Genomic DNA, 14,066 nt, shown 5'->3' with positions numbered 1-14,066 from the left:
CAACATACATTATCATTGGCTGGTGGATGTCATGCTGGGTGGATGAGAGATAGGATTCCACAAGAAATGGGAGATACGAAATGGAGAAATCACAACTATGGTGAACTTGAGATTTGTTTATTGCCAACTTGGGTTTTGTTTATTTAGGCTTTCTGGTATAAATGGACATTGTTTTCTCTTAGTTGTGCATTCTCACAGATTTCTTGAGCACCCGTTGTGCCAAGTGAGATGCAAAAAGGAATTAGACATGATTTGTGCTTTTACGGAGCATTCAATTTTGTCTTTTAATGTGAGTAACATTAAGATATTAAGGGAGCTTAGAGTCTACTAAAACATGAAGGCCTGGAATTCACCATAACAGAATAAAATCTGTTCTTCGTGAATAATAGTTCAAATTAACAATTCAAACAGGATGGCGGGCAGAGGCTGAGAAGGGAACTAAGCTTTGGTCATCTGTAAGTGCTTCCCTATCTATCATCAGGTCAGTATCCATCATCAGGAGATAAATGGATAAATTAGTTATAAATCGTTCTTATCTATTTATATTATACAACCTCTGAATAGCTATGTTTGGGTTATACTGATGCTAGCTTCTTAAAACATTTGAATATATTGAATATAATGAAAGTATTACCACTGCAGTTCCTTTAAAAGCAGTTTGTAATTCAGCCCTTTAACCTAAAACATCTTTCTCTCAAAAAGTCTCTTATTAGTGAGGTCTCATTCTATTCCTTCAGGTGTACTATGTCATATTTCAAAAAAGTCTGTTTTCATACACACTGCATGGGGAAAATGAAGAGTGCTAAGCAAAAAAAAAAGCAACGAATTGAAATATCCTCCAGCCAGAACCCTATGGGGGACACTTACTCTCCACAATGGCACTGATGTAGTAGTTGAGAATCTCCACCAACTGCTCAGCCCCTCGGTCCATGTACATGGCTGTGCTGAACTTCTCTGTCATTGCAGTAAAACCTGTAATAAATGTGTAGCTGGTTTTCCCAACAGAGTCAAAAGAGGGCTGGGGCTGGAAAGTAGTGGGCCTCAGCTTCCAGGAACTGGCAGAGTTTCTTCTTAATGATCTTTGTGGCTAATTAAGTGTCAGACAAGCAGCCTCCAATGTGTTCATTATTTTAGAAGTTAGAGAAAGGCTCTAGGTAAGATACCGTTTCCTCCAAATTCTCAACTTGTACAGGCATCACTGCAATTCCTTTACCTGGGAATAGAACTTCCATTCCATGGTAATGAACACATACACATTTCAAATACTTTTGAAGAGGTGGCAAGTTTACTATTAAGATGTAAACATCATCTAGGAAGGTCATTTCTCAAGGTCAGTTTTTTTTTTTCTTAAGGACTTTATTTTAAAAAGAGGATTTTCTCTCTAATAATCAAGGTTAGTTTTAATGGGGAAGTGTGTAGGGCTTGGGATTTGGGAGGATGAGTCCTTGAAGTTGAGGCAGAGACACTGGAACCTCAAGTTCCTGGCCTGGGACTTGGGCATGTTAAAGATATGCCCATGACTGTGAGTATGGGGTGGGGGATGATGAGAGAGAGCCAGGGCAGAGTTACTCCCCACCTTGTGTTCTCAGTGGAGAACATCTGTTGTAACTGCCCAGGGGCTGGAGTACAGCCTCCCCACTCGGTCATCAGGCTGAGCTTGGAGTGTGCATTCTGATGAAAGCCTGTTTCTCAGCCATGTTAAACAAACATATCCTTTGCACTTGCCTGAAATATCAACAAACATCAGGACTCCATCAAAATAATCCACAGAGGGTCGCTCTGGGGAGATATTTCCATAGACAATGAGGTCTGGTAAATGAGCTGCTATTCTGACGATGGCCCGGTCCTGTAATGCTTCTTTTGGAGTGTTCGTGTTCATATTCAAGGCTAATGTTTAGGATTTTATGGTGTCAGGCAGCAGTCCGCAAATAGATCTTCTAGAAAGAAAAGTTGGGAAGAGAGGAAATCTGACTTGTTTATTCGTTCATTTTCTTTCTTTCTTTTTTTTTTTTTTCGGAGATAGAATCTTACTTTGTTGCCCTCAGTAGCAACTTCAAACTCTTGGGCTCAGGTGATCCTCTTGCCTCAGCCTCCCAAACAGCTGGAACTATAGGTGCTGGCCACAATGCCCGGCTATTTTTAGAGATGGGGTCTTACTCTTGCTCTTGCTCAGGCTGGTCTGGAACCTGTGAGCTCAGGCAATCCATCTGCCTTGGCCTCTCACAGTGCTAGGATTACAGGTGTCGAGCCACTAACATTCTTTCATTTTCCTATTTCTTTTTCTATAGTTGCTTTGTGCTAATCCAGTGTTTTTCAACCTTTTTTATCTCCTGGCACACTTGAACCTATAGTCAAACTTCCATGGCATACTTAAATTATGTTGATCACAAAAAAAGTAAAAAATAGAAAACACTTACAATGCTTTGCACATCTTTTGAAAATAATTTAATTAACACTCTTCAAATATTTTCGCAGTGCACCTCAGATCCTCTCTTGGCACACCAGTTAAAAATCATTGTTCTAATCTATGGACTGCTTATTCAAGTGGCTGAAGGGTGATGCCAGGGTTGTGGAGTCACCTCCAGAAGGGCCAATTTTCTATACAGAGGAAAAGCTCTCCAACTCTAAAAAGCTATTGCCTAAATGAGCACTGTCACAAAGAGACTGGGTTAAAAGAGGGCAGCTGAGTGGGCCTCCCTATGTCCTGGAAAGGGTAAGCCAAGCCCTCACTGGTGGCTGGAGGCCACTAGCACTGCTCACTTAGGCCAATCTCCTTTTTCTTCTGTCTTCATTTCCCCACCCTGCTCTTTTGGTCTCTCATCTTTTCTTTTTTTTTTTTTTTTTTTTGTAGAGACAGAGTTTCACTTTATGGCTCTTGGTAGAGTGCCGTGGCCTCACACAGCTCACAGCAACCTCCAACTCCTGGGCTTAAGCGATTCTCTTGCCTCAGCCTCCCGAGTAGCTGGGACTACAGGCGCCCGCCACAATGCCCGGCTATTTTTTGGTTGCGGTTTGGCCGGGGCCGGGTGTGAACCCGCCACCCTCAGTATATGGGGCCGGCACCTTACCGACTGAGGCACAGGCGCCGCCCTCTGGTCTCTCATCTTTTCTCCCTACTTTTTTTTTTTTTTGCAGTTTTTGGCTGGGGCTGGGTATGAACCCACCATCTCCGGTATATGGGGCCGGCGCCCTACTCCTTTGAGCCACAGATGCTGCCCTCTCCCTACCTTCTCTACCATGGAGAATTTTTGAAAGTTTGAAAAGATAAAAAGAGTGTCCAGAAGCTAAGGCAGGAGGATCACTTGAGCTGAGGAGTTTGAGGTTGCAGAAAGCTATGATGATGCCATTGCACTCTAGCCCAGCTGACAGAGCAAGACCATCTCCAAAAAAAAAAAATTGTAAATGTAAGTTTGTGCATGTGAATATTTATAGGAATGTGAGTATTAGAGTATTATATATAGGCAAGAAATCAAGTCCATAAAGGTATAATGTTAGAGAGAGGGAAAGAGTTCAAAAGGCTGTGTGAGTATGTATGTGTGACAGCTGAAAAGGTGGAAGGCCTTCAGCTGTAAGTAAAAGGAAATGTTGAAATTTCAATTTGCTGCCAAGTTAGCTGAAAGAAAACTAGGAATTTCCTAAGGCCTTCCTTTAACTGCTGGGGCAGAATAAATAAATGCTCATGCCTAGATGTTGTAAAAATCACACACTACCAGCCTGAACAGTAACAGCGTACCTGACTTTTTCAGTGTAATCCAAGATTCTGGAAAATAAGAGTTTTTTTTTTTTTTAAAGGAACTACTAAAAAAAAAAATAAAGGAACTGTTATTTTTGGTTTAATTCTGACTAGTAGGGAAGAACTGGTTAGTAATTTCAACCAAACATTTGTCACATTGGGATACGTAAGTATGTTAGAAGGAAAAAGTGAGATAATCACATACGTTCTTTAGACTTAAGGACAGCATTAACAAAAAAAAAAAGTGAAGGAAAACATTAATACATTTAACAAACTTTAAAATGTATAGAAATGTCTAAAAGTGAGTATCGAATATTAGATATTGGAGACTCTTTAAAAGGAAAAGCTCTGGTAAACTCAAATGTTAAAAAGTGCACAAAAGATAAAGAAACATATAACTAGGTTAAAAAAATAGAGTAGCGTTCAAAACTCAATAAAGACCACAGCATGTACCAGAAATAGTCAATAGAAGAAAGTAAAGTGCATGAATAACTTTAGATGGTGAATCTGATCAGTGCTACAATGAACTTTTAAGAAGTGTGTAAGAAAACTGAATACTCAGAATGACCTGAGACCTAGGGAAAATGCTAAAGTTAAAAAAAAAAATTAGAGGGATTTTTAAGCTTTATTGAAAGCAAGGAAAATAAGAGAAATAAGGACAAAGCTAAAATCTGGTATACTATACAACTCTTCTTTTGTTTCTACCTTCTCTACCATGGAGAATTGAAAAGTATAAAAATATTGCTAAGAAAGAATTGAAATTTGTTTTTGAAAAGATTGAAATTTAAGATAAGAAAGTAGTGATAAAGGACTCACTCAATCATTTTAAATAAATTCAAGTAGCCAGCCCCAGACAATTTATATCTGCAAATACTTAAGTGACTGACAGAGGTAATATTGATAATTTCAAAAAATAATGGAGAACACTGGATGAGATGGAAAACTGCAGACGGGCACATTCTCTTTCAGATTTTAAAAGATGAGTCTACATGTCAATTCTAGAAAACCCAGGCTGATAAATATGATGGGTTAGTCAAGATAATCTAGATTATCCTTTAGTAACAAGTAGCCCCCAAATCCCAGTGGCCTGAAATAATAAAGGCTATTGTGCGTACGACATATCTGGTCTGGGCTGGCTGGGGCTCTGCTCTTGTTGCCTTTGCTTTGTGACCCATGGTGGGTTCCATTGCCAAGGGAGTGGGAAAGAAGATGCAGTCAGGAATACTCATGTTCTTCCCAGAAGCAGCATATTTCATTTCTACTCATAACATTCACCAAACCAAGATACAAACCGACTTAACTTCAAGTAGGAAGGCAAGTGCAATCCTACCATATGTGCAACAGGAGAGAGAGTTGGAATGTTTGTGACCAGCCTCAGTGATTATTTAGATCATCAGCAAGAGGTGATTAAAAGGAGTCAAATAAATTCATAGTTAAGAGCAAGCTAACCTCTCTCCTTTCTTAAAGAGTGTTATTACATTTGTAAATCAAGAGAATGCTATAGACAATGTATATCTTTAGGAAGCCATTTGGTCAAAGTTCTCATATCCTTTTGGGTAAAATACAAAATTATAGAAATGATAAAACTATAGTTAGGTGGTTAACAATCATATCCAAATGATATTGATCAGTGTTCCAATGTCAACTCAAAGGGACACCTTTATGGGAATGCTACAGAATTTTGATAACATGTAATTGGAAGTATAGCCCTTATGGAAAACAATATACAATGTCCTCAAAAATTAAAAACAGGATTACTGCTGGGCATGGTGGCTCATGCCTTTAATCCTAGCACTCTGGGAAGCTGAGGCAGGTGGATTGCTTGAGCTCAGGAGTTCAAGACCAGCCTGAGCAAGAGCGAGACCCGGCCTCTAAAAATAGCTGCACATTTTGGTGGGTGCCTGTAGTCTCAGCTACTCAGGAGGCTGAGGCAAAGAGGATGGCTTGAACTCAAGAGTTTGAGGTTGCTGTGAGCTATGATGCCACGACACTCAATCCAGGGTGACAAAATGAGAGATTTTGTCTCAAATTAAATCAATCAATCAATCAATAAACAAAAAGTAAAAATAAATAAAAATAAGACTACCATTTCCTATTATCCCACTAGTGGGTGTACTTAGAAGGAAATGAGATTAGTATGCTGGAGAGATATCTGCATTCCCACATTCATTGTAGCACTATTTACAACAGCCACCTAAGTGTCCATCAACAGATGAATAGTCAAAGAAAACTGTATCTTTATATACAACAGGATACTATTCAGCTTTAAAAGAGAAGGAAATCCTGTCATTTTTGACAACATGAATGAACCTGGAGGACATTATGATAAGTGAAATAAGCGGGGCACGGAAAGACAACCAGTGCATTATGTCACTTATATGCGGAATCTAACATAGTCAAATTTGCAGAAGCAAAGAATAGAATGACAGTTGGCAGGACTGGAGTGTGGTGGTGGGGGAATGGGAAGATGTTGGTTAAAGGACACGAGTTTCAGTCAGACAGGTTGAGTAATTTCTGGAGAGCTAACACACAGTATGATGACACCAGTTGATAATGTATTATACACTTGGAAATTGCTAGCAGAGTAGATCTTAGATGTCTACCACAAAAAGATAAGTATGTGGGATGATGGGTATGTTAATTAGCTTGATTTAATCTCATTTCACAAGGTATACATATATTAAAATATCACACTGTGTACCATAAGTATGTGTAATTTTTGTTAATTTTACCTTAATAAAGCAGGAAGAAAATAAAGTTAACAAATTATAATTGGAGGGAAAGGTAAGGGATGATAGAACTAGGATCTTAAAATATCTTAATCCATTGGAAAAAACAATGAAATATCAGGAAAATGAGTGCAAAGTGCTCTTTTTAGAGTTTTAAATAAAATCAAATGCATAAGCACACTTTGTGAAAAACTAAAATTATTACAAATTAAGGCTCTTTAAAACACTTTATTGAAACATATACACATGCAGAAAAATGCACAAATTATAAGTATACATGCAGCTTGAATTACTCATTGAACAAATCCACATAATGCCCATTCGTAACAAGAAAAAAACCATTGCCGGAAGTCCAGAAGTCCTCACACCAGCTCCCACTCACTTTCCCTTCTCTCCAGAGGTATCGTCTCTCCTGGTTTTTAACACTGGAGAACACATTCAACAGTTTTTAAACTTTATGTAGATGGAATCATGCTATATTGTCAGTGTTTGTGATATTCATCCGTGTTGTGCATATATCAATAATTGTTCGTATTTAATGCTGTATAGTATTTCTTTTTATTTTTATTTATTTATCTATTTTAATTGGTTTTGTTCATTTTTTTGTTTGTTTGTTTGTTTTGTAGAGACAGTCTCACTTTATGGCCCTCAGTAGAGTGCCATGGACTCACACAGCTCACAGCAACCTCCAACTCCTGGGCTTAAGCGATTCTCTTGCCTCAGCCTCCCAAGTAGCTGGGACTACAGGCACCCGCCACAACGCCCTGCTATTTTTTGGTTGCAGTTTGGCCAGGGCTGGGTTTGAACCCATCACCCTCGGTATATGGGGCCGGCACCTTACCAACTGAGCCACAGGCACCGCCCTGCTGTATAGTATTTCATCACCTGATTATACCACTAAGTATTTATCCATTTTATAATATTATTGACCCATGGGTTGTTTCCACCTTTAGACTATTAGGAATAATACTGCCAAGAACATTTGTGTACATGTGTTCTCTGGAACACATACATGCACTTCTTTGGAGTGGGATTAACACGTCATATATATCATACATATATTAAACTTTAGTAGATCTCGCCCAACAGCTTCCAAAGTGGCAGTACCAATTCACACTCACACAAGCAAGGTAAGGGAGTTCAGTTATTGTTTTCCCCATTCAACACTTAGTATAGGCAGTGTTTTCAAATTTTAGTCATCTTGGTAGGTAAATGGTAGTGTCTGGTTTTGTGTTTCCCTGGTGGTACTGATGAGATAAAGCAACTTTTCATATGTCAGTTGGCCATTTTGATGCAATGCAATTTTGTTTTTTTACAACGCTTGGATAATCCCATAGGCAATGCAGTTTTAAGGTACTTACGCAGCGTTCAAATCTGATCCAGAGGATGGGATTTAGTTTGCCCACTTTATTTGAAGCTCATTGACTCTGGTACAGTGAGGAATGATGAAAGAGATTGGAAATGTCAAGAAATGGTATTTGGGTTAAAAATGGTGGTTGTGTTCAAATAGTTAGACAAAAGTGTGAAAGTAGTGGGGTAAGTAGGAGACACAGGTCCCCATGCAAAGTCTAATGTGGGCCCCTACAGTCAATACAAGAATGCCCCTATTTTTTAAAGTAGGGATTTGGTTTGGCTAAGCTGGAATAAAGTTCATGGGAGGGGTAGAGAGGGAAAGGAAAGTTGGTGTAATTTTCTTCAGGGAAGAGAGCTAGCTGTCAAAGAATAAATGACCTTAAGCAGTATGCTTTTGTAGGCATGAATGCTCTGAAGAGGCTTCCACAAATACGCTGAGCAGCCACAGAACTGAGATAGGACTCAGCAGAGCTCAACAGGATGGAGCTCTGTTCTTCTCTCTCCTACCCCCAGCTCACTATCTCAGCTTTGATCTCTGGCTATACCACTTGTAAGATTGCCAGATTAAACAAATAAAAATACCTCTAAGTTGACCACCCAAGGTACTGTAACAAACCAGTCCACGTACAGAGGTGGTAAACAGGAGGAACCGGGCCTGCTTACCGATACGTGTATGTACTTTACTTTATTGTGCTGCTTTATTAGACACCAGCATAGGAAATCACGCATCATAAAAACACAGTAAAATCATTCGTACAGTATCTTACAAAATCAACACATTTTATTGTTTTCTTATGGTTTATCATTCTTTCTGAAAAAAAAAAGAGTCAATCTTATTCTCTTATTCTTATTACAAACGTAAGTGGAGAAAGCACTCTAAACACTGGGTACACCACTCAGCAAACCTGGGCATTTTTTCACAGCAAATGACAACCGTATTATAGATGCCTGACATCCTCTTCTTTTGGAGTCTGCAATTTCTGCGTCATTCTTGCTTGTTTCTCCCACTCATTAGCTACTTATGCACTTTTACACTCGGTTGTACTTTGGTCACTATTATTTGGAAAATTGCCTCTGGGTCAGGTTCATTATATGTTGCCACCTCATCATCCATTGCAACAAAGCCTTCAAAATCTACTCCTTCAACTTCTGCCATGGGAAATGGACTGTCCGATAGGGCCAAAACTTGGTGCTCTTGGGTTGTGACACATCCAACTTTCTTGAAACACTTCTTTGTTTCTGCCTGAACTTTATTCTGAGCAGAACCGACCCAGAGGATAGGACAGGATCCAGAGATAAGCTTAACTGATGCCAGCAGGTGAAGCTGCTTCCACAGACAGAACACAGGTTTGTGTTTTAGTAATGACCCACTGCAGGAGCTGGAGGCAGAAATGTCAGTGTCATGTTTGTGAGATGATTTACTTGTGGGTGGTCAGGACAGTTGCCTACTATCAGTAGAACAAACTGTTTCTTCATTTCTCAGTTGATACCCCCTGATCCACTCCTCAAATAGGGCAGCAGTCGTCCATGCACATTTGTTTGATCTCTAAGTGATGGGGAGGTCTTCGGACTTCAGGTTCTTGAATGCATGTGGCTCTGCCGAATTACCAATTACCAAGGGCTTCAATTTCTCTCTGGTTGAGCTAGTGCAAAGCAGATCTGTAAAATAGTTTTTGGAACGTTTTCTGCTCTTACATTTGTCACCCTTCATGGTGAGGTTCCTGGCAGGCATTGCCTTGAAAAAGGTTCCGGCTCATCAGCACTCAAGATTATCATCATCTTTGAAGCCTCTGGTGAAGTCTGGGACTTTCTACTGGAACCTCACTGGATTCACCACGCAAGACTTTCTGGGAGATCTCATGCTGCAGTTTAAATTTCTCCAGCAACTGTTTGATGCTTACAAATATGCCACTCCAAATTCCTGTGTGAATTTATTATTTTTTTTTTCCTGCGTGAATTTTTTAGCAACTTCTTAGATCATGGGCCCAGAGAGTCTGACATTAACTGCCCTCATTTGTTTGAACCAGCTTAATGTGGCTTCCCTGACATCATTGAGAGAAATTTTCCTCCTTTTCTGCTATAGGTGTCCGCTTTCCTTACTATATCTCTCCAAGGGCTCATGTTTACAGTTTTGAAAGTTGTTAACTGTGAGATGGCAGAACATTCTTTGGTTGCTGCTTTCCGGAAAACATTGATCAACTTTTTCCTCCAATGGCATCTCTTTGAGTTCTTTCCTTTTAGTCATCATGTCTCGACTAACTAAAATTTTTCAGTAATTGTAGGATGTATTTACAATTCAGACCAGTCATTCATGTTGAAAAAATTTTCCACAACACGTGATAAACAATAGAATGTCAGGCCTAATCCAACATGTGGTAATAATAAAACATGAAAAAAGAACTTATACTAAAGAAAAAATAATACAATTAAGGGGCAAAGCCTACCCTTTTTACCCCTTGTTGTAGAATGTATTCAACTGGTCAAGTTATAGAGGATAAATTACTATTCTGTGTCACAGTCAAAGTGGCCAAGATACAACTTACTGTAGTCAATATCTGGAGGTCAGTCTTCCATTGAGGACATGGGCTGCATGTCTAGTCTATGAAAATTAGGTCAAGTTAAGGAGGCGGTCAGTGTAGGAAGGTGGTCAATTATGGATGTTCTGCTATATTTAGTGGAAAGATGAATTAGATGATTACTAAGATTCCAGCATTTTATGACAGATTATTTGAAGACAAATTTTTCTAAGTTTATGATTACTAAGCAAGGAAAGTAGATGCATTTTGAGATTAAGCTAACATGTAGAAACAAAGCTAAAGGAAAAAGAAAACTATTTGTTCAAGGACTTAATAAGTAGAGGTATCTAAAATGAATAGTCATTAACACAACAGAAATTTCCATTTTGGAAGACTTAGTCTTCTGCTTTAAGTTATTCATTATCTGAAAATGATTAGTGATGTTTATCTAATTATAATGTGGGCACATACTACATTATAATTTATAAGGACCTTTTTATGTGAAGCATTTTACATAGGTTGCCTCATTTAATCCTCAAAACAGGACCGTGAAAGAGGACTGACCCCTATTTTATAGATTAAAAACTAAAGCTCAGAGACATTAACTAGTCCCAGGTAACGCAGCTGGAAAAACCAGGTCTGTGAGATTTGATAGTCCACATTCTTCCTACTGTACTATGCTATATCACATCATTATATGCTTTATGACACTTTGGGGATGTTTATGGCCTAGAGAAAAGATGTATCTAACTTTAGAGCACTGTCAATGCATGTTGACTGCATCCTCATCCATTGTTTGGCCAATTCTATCACAGTCAAAAGAGTTGGAATAGAGTGGTCACTGAGGCTGCATGAAATCCTCCAGAATGAGGATACCTGAGTGAAAAAGCAAGCAGGATTGAGGCCTCAAAGGTAAATCCAGAAAGGTTCCTGAATAAGGGAAAGAGTGAGTAGTTTCACTGTTTAAACTCAGCTGCACTCAAAAATGAACATTGAAGAGGAATTACAGATCCATTATATCCATATTGTTTCTCTAAATATCTCTTCTAGAATTTTCTAATAGATTTCGGCTTATAGTCTTTTCATCAATATGTAAAGTCAGGTTTCATAATAGTCCAAAGAAGAAGATACTCTATTCTGAACTTAAAGGGATAGTGTTATCTGTCCCAAAAGTTTGCCTGACCACTCTAGCCATGAAACTTTTCCTTCTGAGCTATCATGGCACTTAGTGTCTATAAATTTATGTGGCTTATTTTCCATATAAATATCCTTGATTATCTTTTGAACTGTTTATATTTTGTCTTCCTCTGGATTATAAACTCCCCATTGAGAAACCATGTTCTATGTATCTTTCATCTTCCTAGTGCCCCCTTCACATAGCAAGCACTTGCTATCTGATGATGGATTAAAAAGGAGGATATCATCTGAGAAACTGCAGAAGAGAGTCAAGTAAAGAAGGTAAGCCTAGAAAGATGAGCATCCAGGATAAAGAAGATGAGGTAACACTTAAGTTTGTAAGCTTTAAACCTCACTTAAAAGGCTGACAGAGAAATATATACAAACTTGAATTTTGACTCCTTGCCCAAGGTTTTCCCACTTTAAGCTTCAATAGCTGTCTTCTTCCCTGATGTGTCACCCTCATCTTTAACTGTGCAACCATTCTTTCTACTGAGACTCCTACTTCCACATACCTCCTCTTCCTCCAAGGCTGAGGCCTAGAGTGGGGATTAGATCTTTCAGGAGTGCAGAAAACAGGAAAGGGGCCAGAGTGACATTATTCTGAAGATAGCAGAAGTGCTGGGTTTATAGCTGACCCATAAAATGACAGTTTTGTCTAAAAGCCGTTTTCTAGGCCACACCCTTATCAGAAGCTCATTGTTTCACAGGCACTGACTTGACTTCTGATTGGCTGGCACTGCCCTCCCCTCCCCCACCAATCTGAGGACAGGCTGTTTTTAGTTCTCTTGTCCTGTCATGTGGGGCAAGGGTCAGAGATTGATATGACCCCAAAGTAGAGTTTACACACTCTTTCCTTGACCATGTGGAACGTGGTTGAAATTAGGCAACAGTTGGTAGTTGATTGTCATAGGACTGTCTCCAGAGTAAGCAAACACCTAATTCTAGTCAATAATAACTATGGTTTGTACTAGGACTATGAAATTTACCATTCATTATAAATTTAATGCTCATCTTCAGACATTTTTGTGAGGTAAAGTTCTGTTTGAAGAATTATATACCTATCCTTTCTGACTGCTCAAGTGCACAGGTCTAACCAAATTTATCCCAAAGATAACTTGAAATCCAATGTGGCACTAGATTTGAGTTTTCTTTATCAAATTTGACACTGGAAAAATGTATTTTAAGAGGATAGAATATTTTCTAACAGCTTAAATCATGTTTTCATCTTCTAGCTGATTTTTTTTTGAGGCAGTCTTAAGCTGTCACCCTGGGTAGAGTGCTGTGGTGTCATAGCTCACAGCTACCTCAAACTCTTAGGCTTAAGCGATTCTCTTGCCTCAGCCTCCCAAGTAGCTGGGACTACAGGTACTCACCACAATGCCCAGCTATTTTTTTTTTTTGTTGTTGTTGTTGCAGTTGTCATTGTTTTAGCGGGGCTGGTCTGAGTTTGAACCCACCAGCTTCGGTGTATGTGTCTGGTGCCCTACCCACAGAGGTACAGGTGTCGCCTTCTAGCTGATCTCATACATGTATATGTATGTATGTGTGTGTGTGTGTGTGTGTGTGTGTGTGTGTGTGTGTATATAACAATTACAACGAAAATTTAGGGCACAAATTTAAAATCTGAATTAAAAAATCTAATTGACAAAGCAAGCAAATGTTCTTAAATAAAGCCCTACTTGATAATTACTATGTGCTACAAAAGGTTATAAAACATACTTGTCATAGGGGAGGAAAAAAGTAGTTCATTTAAATTATGTTTGTTGAATAAATTTTCTAGTGTGAGTTGTGGAAACCAGTCTTACAATCAGAATCATACCTCATCTAATTAAACAGTCCTTTCAGAGAGAGAACCAGTCTTAATAAACACTAACACTTTCTGCATCATTATATAAATAAACAAGCTCCAACAGAAACTTTTGCTTTAGAGAAACCTGGGCTTGGAGGTCAATCCTTGTTAACATTCAACTTTTCACTACTATTTTATCAAGTTAAAATCTATTTACTATGGGGAAAGAACATCATTCATGTACCTTAGATCAATGTTCCTTTGAAATGAATGTCAAAACCCAAAAAAGATTAAATAATTTATCTCTTACTGAGCATTCTCTACACTGCCTCGTTTTTTGCTGTAAACTATGAAAGCCTTAGTTCTAGTAGTTTTTAGCTCAGAAGGTGTGCAAATAGGTTAATACAGTATATCCTTTTTATAGCAAAATTAAACTTCCTTAATTTAATAAAAGTATTTTCTGGATCTACCTTCAATGGAGTTCAGTATTCACATTGATAGTAAGGACTTTTAGTACTTAAATTCTTTTACGTTTTTGAGAGTGGTGGTGAAACTGATCAATAGTCTATGTTCCAAAGGGCAGTATGAGTTTCTGATAGGATACATATTAGAGTCAATTACTTTTTAAGATTTGAAAATAGGATAGATCAAAATAGGATGGTTTGAGAGGCGGAGGCAAGATGGCTGACTGGAGCCAACTTTCCAGAGGTTCCTGTCTAGAAGGAGAATTAAAGAATTAAAATTTAGCAAGTAAGCCTATGGTTTGG

General features: G+C 38.6%; 1 protein-coding gene across 1 annotated transcript in view; it reads right to left on the bottom strand.

Moving 5' to 3' along the window:
- ADCY10 (adenylate cyclase 10) overlaps window positions 1–967 on the bottom strand; it is a 61,257-nt gene extending 60,290 nt beyond the window's left edge. The window contains exon 1 of the mRNA XM_053605972.1: window positions 868–967. Coding sequence (XP_053461947.1) covers window positions 868–961 — 94 coding nt within the window. The 5' untranslated portion in view covers window positions 962–967. The remainder of the gene's footprint in view (window positions 1–867) is intronic.
- Window positions 968–14,066: the final 13,099 nt, after the last annotated feature.

The sequence above is a fragment of the Nycticebus coucang genome, chromosome 10 (genome assembly GCF_027406575.1).
Source record: "Nycticebus coucang isolate mNycCou1 chromosome 10, mNycCou1.pri, whole genome shotgun sequence".
Lineage (NCBI taxonomy): Eukaryota > Metazoa > Chordata > Mammalia > Primates > Lorisidae > Nycticebus > Nycticebus coucang.
The sequence above is the reverse complement of the archived record's forward strand: the minus strand, read 5'-3'. Positions and strand labels throughout refer to the sequence as shown.